This window comes from Phytophthora ramorum (genome assembly GCF_020800215.1).
Source record: "Phytophthora ramorum isolate Pr-102 chromosome Unknown Phyram_PR-102_s0002, whole genome shotgun sequence".
NCBI lineage: Eukaryota > Oomycota > Peronosporomycetes > Peronosporales > Peronosporaceae > Phytophthora > Phytophthora ramorum.
This window is the reverse complement of record NW_027150648.1, coordinates 5419849-5426844: the sequence shown is the minus strand read 5'-3', so window position 1 is coordinate 5426844 and position 6996 is coordinate 5419849. Positions and strand designations below refer to the sequence as shown.

Here is a 6996-nt window from a genome sequence, read left to right as displayed (position 1 = left end):
AAACCATGGGCTCCCCGGAGTCCCCCGAGGCGACTCATCTCTGAGTCGCCTTGGGCCTTGCGCGGTCTGTCCATGAACATTAATGGACTGAACGCGCCTGGTCAAAAAGGTGGTGCAGCGTACAGCATGATGAACAAGCTGCTCGCTGACTACCAACTCGTCGCTTTCCAAGAGACCAAGTTCACCAAGGCGGACAATCTCAGGATCGTGACTCATTACATCAACTCCGCGGACTCGAAGGCACAAGTTTTCTGGTCCCACCGCGACGACGACGACTTCACCGGCCACAACGGTGTCGCGTTACTTCTTTCTGGGAGTCACCCCTTCACGTCTGTGGAGGACGTGACTCATCTCTATGCAAGCGATGAACACCGATCTCGCTATCTCGTGCTGGATGCGCGGATCAATGACCTCCGGGTCTTCATCCACGTTGCCTACGCACCGGTAGACGTGCCCGGTCGCAAACGCTTTTTCGACTCGCTGCCAACCCGGTTCCCGGACGCAGCAAACCACTTGGTCCTCGGTGATCTGAACACACCGATCGACCCCCAACTGGACGAAGCGGTCCCGTACCCCCACGACCTTGGTCGTGACGAACTCCAAGCGTGGATGCTGGAACTTGGTGTCTTGGACCCCTGGAGGATTACCTTCCCGGACCAGCGCCTCTTCTCCGGCCCCTAGCAGCGGAACCGCATTGACTACTGCCTCGTGACGCCCGAACTCTTCGACGGATACTACCGTGGGTCTCGGTACAAGAAATGGCTCCACGAGGATCACTACCCCGTGGAATTCCATCTCGCGTCTCCTTCTCAGCCGGAATCCAAGCGCCTCCCGTGGAAGTGCCCGCGGTGGCTGCTGGACGTCCCGATTGTCAAGGACACGCTCGATCGCACGCTTGACTGCCTGTGTGACCGCCTTCGCTGGTTTCCGGGAAGCAACCCGGGGGCACTCCTGGATGACCACAAGGCGGCGGACCGTGCATTCCTTAGGGAAATGCAGCGGTCCCTCAAGAACAAGGACGAGGAACGTCTTGCCAAGCTTCGCGCGGACGTCCGCATGGCCCGAGCTATGGATGCAGTGTGCTCGACGGCAGATACCCGCAAGACCCTAACGGACGCGAAGGGTGAACTCAAGGCGCTGGAGGACATCTTCGCGGACCGACGAGAGAAGACCAAATTCGACCGTGACGTCACAGAAGGCGAGCGCGGATCGGCGTATTTCTTTCGATCACCGGCCAACACGGCGTACAGCGTGTCCATACCCAGTGTCACGCTTCCGGATGGCTCGGATACCAGTGACCCCGACGAGATGGCAGCGGAGCACCGGCATTACTGGGGCTCACTCTACCAATCTCCATCGCGTGACATCAAGGAGGCCGCAGGACCTCGCCGGTTTGACGCTGTCAAGCTCCAAGGACTGCTCAAGCATACCACAGCTCGGCTCACGGAGGCCCAGCGCCGTCGGGTGGATGCGCCGATGACGGCAAACGACTTCTACTGGGCCATCAAGCACTCTCCAAAAGGACGATCGGCAGGTTACGACGGGCTGCCGGCGGAGTACTACCAGCTAGACCCAGAGCGATGGGCGCAGGTGTACGAAATGGTGTACGCCAACAACTTCGACCGCGGCAAGATGTGCAAGTCCCAGCAGAAGGCATACATCTCGCTGCTCTTCAAGGGAGGCGATCGCAGCCTTCCGAGCAACTACCGGCCGATTACGTTGCTCAACCACGATGCCAAGTTCGGCCCCAAGGTCTTGGCGTGGCGACTACGCGACATCCTTCCGCTGCTCCTGCACTCGGACCAGAGCGGGTTCGTGGAAGGCAGGTCCATCCGACATGCACTCATCCGCTTCCAAGATCTTCAGGCGCTCACCAAGCACCTGGGTTGGGAGGACGCAGGGGCCGTCCTCTTGGACTACGCCAAAGCCTTCGATAGCGTGCTCTGGGAGGCACTGCTTCAGGTTCTTCGGCACATGAATTTCGGAGACAACTTCTGCGACTGGATCATGACGTTCTTCCGAGGCACACTGGTCAGTGTCCTCGTCAACGGGACCCCGAGCAAGTTCTTCGAGTTGGGATGCGGAGTCCGCCAGGGTGACCCGTTGTCGCCAGCGCTCTTCGTCTTGTTCATCGAACCACTGCTCTGCTATTTGCGCGCGACAATGGGATCCAAGGGTGTGAAGGTGCCGGGCGCTGGAGACCCCCACCTTCTCCTTGCCTTTGCTGACGACTGCACCGGCCTCCTGCACGACTTGCGCGACGCCCCGGCCTTCGTCGAGGCGGTCCAAGTGTATGCGGAAGCGGCTGGGCTTCGACTTAACGTGCACAAGACGCACATCTTTCCGTTCTCGCCTCTACCGCCGGATCTTCGAGCGGAACTTGAAGCTGGAGGCTGGGACGTGATCGCGGACGCTGGTGACGTTCGAGTCCTCGGCATCTACATGAGTCCTTCTCTGCCGACCAGCGCCCGTTTGCCGCGGCTACTGGAGGCAATGGTGACGCGATGCAAGCTCTGGCGATTCCGCGCGAGGACACTCTTGGGCAGGGCCGCCATCCTGCGAGCGATTGTGCTGCCCTTGCTGTGGTACACGGCAGCTGTGACGCAAGTCCCTCCTGACGTGGCTGCCCAGGTTAAGCGACTTTGCAAGTCCTTCCTGTTCAAGAAGGAACTCTCGGTAACCCGCGCTTTTCGAGGACCCTTGGCGGAGGAGTGGCTGTACTTGCCAACTTCCCTCGGTGGCCTGGGGCTTCCGGAAACGAAGGCATTCAGCAACGCCCTCCAACTCTGTTCGCTCCGGGATGCAATTCACTGCGTCATCACGACATGCACCATCCCGCGCTGGTTTACGGCTGCCCTCGCGCTGTTCTCCGCCCCACTGGACTGCGGCAGCCAAGGCTTCGATATCCTGTACGCGCCGATCCCATCTGGCCTTACAACGCAAGGACCATGGGTAGGACTGGGTCCATTCTGGATCGAGCCGCTCCGCGCCTGGTACTCCCTTGTCCAGAAGCACTGCACCCTTGACGAATTCGTCTGGGCAGCAATGGAGATGCTGTATTGGCAGAACCACTTCCTTCGGGCCAACGCCAGAGGCACCCTCACGGGAAAGGCCTCATCGAACGCGCATCGGTTCTTCTCCGCTAGATACGACCGCGTCCAAGATTTCGTGGACCGCCACGGCCAACTCCCCACTCGGGAACTGTGCAAGGAGGTCCTGGGAGAGGCCAACTTCGCCTCGCGCGACAAATGGTCGTACGCGGCGGGCTTCTTCACGCGCCAAGTCGGCCGCCTCCTTGGTTTGAAGATACGAGGTTCTCCAGCCGCGGGACCTCATCTGCCGGTAGGGCTCTGTGCGGCGGCCCATACCTGGATCTTCGACACGTTGGAATTCCACAAAGGCAAGAACCACCAGTTCTACCACCTCCTGCACACGCTCCCGGAGATCAAGCGGAAACCGCATACGTCCTTGGGCGTCGCGGTCGAACCGCTGTGGAAGGAGCTCTGGCGCCGGGAGCGTTCGCTCGACCGGGACCTGCTGCCGGTTCTCGAGGACATCAAGTTCCGCCTCCAGCACAATGGTCTCAACGTACGCAAGAAGTACCAGCACCAGACGAGTGACGTCTTGTGTGTTCATGGCTGCAGTGACGTCGAAGACGCGGAGCATCTCTTCTGGACTTGCCCCGTGGCGCGCGACGTCTGGGACACCTTCCTCCCGGAGTACCGGTCGCTCTTGACGCCGGCGGTGACGTGGGCAGGGGTGGTGTACCTCCAGGGGATGGTCTTCACTCCGGCTGCCATCAGCGAGTTCGGCGCCCACAACATGCTTCGGGTCTTCAACGTGATTCGCTGCAGCGTGTTATACATGCTGTGGTTGCACCACAACGACTGCATGATGAACGGATCAACGACGAACAAGGACTTCGTCATCCAGCGCGCGAAGGCATACGTACGTCTTCATTTCCAGCGGATGTGCCTCGCCGAAAACCCACGCTTGCGCCAGCTCTGTCGGCGTTGGCTGCTGTCGTCCTCAAACGACAACGGTGAACAGTCTGGGGGCCACGGTGTGTAGACCACACCTCCCAGCGGCGCGCCACTCCGGAACCAAGACGTCTCAAGTGGCCAACCACATGCTGGGTTTGAACGATGTCGCTGTATTACCTGCAACCTTAGTGGGGAACACGACATTTTACCGATATGCAGGACCTCTGACTCCACGCCGCGCTGCCGTCATCTTCGTTGGCTCGGACTCACACTGGGGGAGGAGGATTTTCGGGACCCGTGGTGCCTTACAACACCCGGGGCTTCTTCAGCTGGCGGATCGCCGACTTCTTGGCAGTCACGTGCTTGCGGTACTTCACTTGATCGTCGGTTTCTCCGTCGACAGGGTCGACCTCCGGGACGGACGAGCTGATCACCTTGCGCACCCACAGGATCTGGTCGATATCCATATCGCCCAAACCCACTTCCAAGCCATTCTCGAACGCGTCCATCTCCAAGTCTTCGTTCACCCTCATCCCGAAGCAGTGGCCGTCGCGCTTCTTGTCGGTCACGGCTACCATGTACACGCCCGGCTCCGAGACACAGTACGCCACGCCGCAGTACCCGGTGAACTCTCCCTTGTACTGGTTCTTCCGGATCTGGACCTTCCACCCTCCCTTCTTGCTGATCAAGAAGTCGAAGTACGCGTTGGTGTCAGCCTTCGTCCAGCCCCTGTTCCTCGCGCGGTCGTAGGCCACCGTCTTCTCGAAGTCGGCCTCCAGGTCCACCAACTTGTCAGCAAACTCCGGCGTCACGAGTTCCACCACCGACTCCACCGCGCGGTACACGCAGGCGAAGCTAGCATCTCCGCCCAAGGTCAGGTGCATCCGCTGCGACGACAGATAGCGCTGCAACGACTTAGCCGCCTTCCCCTCCTTCTCGCACTGCTCCCGGTGGGCATACCAGCCGTCGATCAGGGTAACCCACTCGGGGGCTCCGGCCACGTCTTCGATCGGAAGCAGCTCGACCGGGCCTTCACAGTTGGCCCACTCGACGTAGTAATGGTACCGGCCGTCCTTCATGACCCGTCCCAGCATCTGCTTCACCTCCCAGATCTCGTACGTCTCGCCCGCTTCCTGCAACTCCTCCTCGGTCATCTCGCGGTGTTTCCGTTTGGCCGAGGCAGGCTCGCGTCGCAGATCTTCACGGGAAGCCTCAGCGATCGCCCGCAAGGTTTGGGCCTTGTGTGGTCGGTCCTGACGCCCATCCCGACGAATCGCTGTCTGCACCGGGGGTTCGCTCTCGAGCATCACCACGTCGTCATCTGGCTCGCTCTCCTTGGTCTCTTGGTCCTCGGTTGCAGCGGCCGCACGGGCGGGTGGGTTGCTACTGCTCCCGGCCGCTCCGCTGTTGTCGACCAAGCTCAGCGACAGCAAGTGTTCGTTCGCCGCTTCGATAGCCGAGTGGCGCTCCTGCTGCATGGCCGTCATTGGTGGGGGAGGAACCACCTTCGGCGGTGCTGCCTTCTTCGGGGGCGCTGCCTTCTTCGGCGGTGGGGCCTTCTTGGGGGCTCGCGCCTTCGCCTTCCCGCGACTCGCAGTCTTGGCTGCAGGCGCATCCGCAGCCGCTGGCTCGGTAGTCTCCGCCGCTGTTTCGGTCGCCCCCGTCGCGGGCTCGGTCGTCTCAGCCGCTGGCCCGGTCGCCTCCGCCGTCGCCTCGGTGGCCTCCGCGGCTCGCGTCTCGCCTGCAGGGGTTCCTGCCTCTGGCGCTGCCGTTGGCTGGTGTCCAGTTGGCGTCGCCGCTTCATCTTCTTCAAGGTCGGCCAAGAAATCCGCGCTCAAACCGTCCAAAATCTGCGCGAGACCCGGGTCTGCGCTGCCGTCTTCCGCGGGCTGCTGGACCCCCTCCGCGGTCTCCGGCTCACGACGCTCTCCGCTTCCACCCCCCGCAGCCGTATGGACAGCAACAGCCGACGACGAGGCGGACTCGGCCCTCGCACGCCCCCGACTGCTGCGCCCGACCGCAGGTTGTTTCGACGTCGACATCGCACTTAGCTGGAGACTCGCAGTACACCTGCGCCCGACTCGGCAATTTCGGAAATGACGACATCCTCGACTCGTCGGCGCGCCCGAGCCACCCAATTCGTGCAACATTCAAGCAACACTCGACGGGACCTCCCAAAACTTATAACCTCTGAAGTTTTGGGACCTCCCAAAATTTATCCTGAAATGGGTCCAAAAACCTATTAAACTACATATTTGGAGTGGTACACATCATATTGTGTGTACCACACAACTTAGGCCTCTATTGGCAACCTGCATATCATTCGGCTCGGAATTCAACGGGCAACAATAATAAAACCCTTATTTTACCAGACTTGCCCTCCAATTGATCCTCGTTAAGGGATTTAAATTGTTCTCATTCCAATTGCCCGACTCGAAGAGCCAGAGCATTGTTATTTATTGTCACTACCTCCCTGTGTCAGGATTGGGTAATTTACGCGCCTGCTGCCTTCCTTGGATGTGGTAGCCGTTTCTAAGGCTCCCTCTCCGGAATCAAACCCTAATTCCCCGTTACCCGTTAATGCCATGGTAGGCCCATATCCTACCATCCAAAGCTGATAGGGCAGAAACTCAATCGATTTATCGCGCAAAGCGCGATCCGCACAGTTATTATGACTCAACACAATACCAGCCCGAAGACTGCATTGGTTTCAATCTAATAAATGCTACCCGCCCGACAAGCAGTTGGGTATTGATGCATGTATTAGCTCTAGAATTACTACGGGTATCCAAGTAGTAAGGTACTATCGAGTGGACTATAACTGATATAATGAGCCATTCGCAGTTTCACAGTACAAAAGTGTTTATACTTAGACATGCATGGCTTAATCTTTGAGACAAGCGTATGACTACTGGCAGGATCAACCAGGTTAATATCCTCCATACGAAAGAAGACGAAAAGCCGCCTCCCAGCACAAACAACAACACACGAGGCCAGCCGCAAACAATCAGCC

The 6996-nt window shown here is 59.3% G+C and overlaps 3 protein-coding genes across 3 annotated transcripts in view; 2 read left to right on the top strand and 1 right to left on the bottom strand.

Annotated features, from left to right (window-relative positions):
* Positions 1–44, top strand: part of KRP23_3079 (uncharacterized protein) — a gene marked incomplete at both ends in the record, with an annotated part of 1925 nt that extends 1881 nt beyond the window's left edge. The window contains one exon of the mRNA XM_067887888.1: positions 1–44. This exon is cut by the window's left edge and continues 396 nt beyond it. Coding sequence (XP_067750437.1) covers positions 1–44 — 44 coding nt within the window.
* Positions 45–993: 949 nt separating this feature from the next.
* Positions 994–4071, top strand: KRP23_3078 (uncharacterized protein; the record flags this gene model as incomplete). The annotated part of the gene is made up of 2 exons (XM_067887886.1): positions 994–1459; positions 2429–4071. 2 exons carry the CDS (start codon positions 994–996, stop codon positions 4069–4071), a joined length of 2109 nt encoding a protein of 702 aa, XP_067750436.1.
* Positions 4072–4288: 217 nt separating this feature from the next.
* KRP23_3077 (uncharacterized protein) lies at positions 4289–6025 on the bottom strand (the record flags this gene model as incomplete). Its single annotated transcript, XM_067887885.1, has 1 exon — positions 4289–6025. The coding sequence occupies one exon, from the start codon at positions 6023–6025 to the stop codon at positions 4289–4291; it is 1737 nt and encodes a 578-aa protein (XP_067750435.1).
* Between the last annotated feature and the right edge of the window lie 971 nt (positions 6026–6996).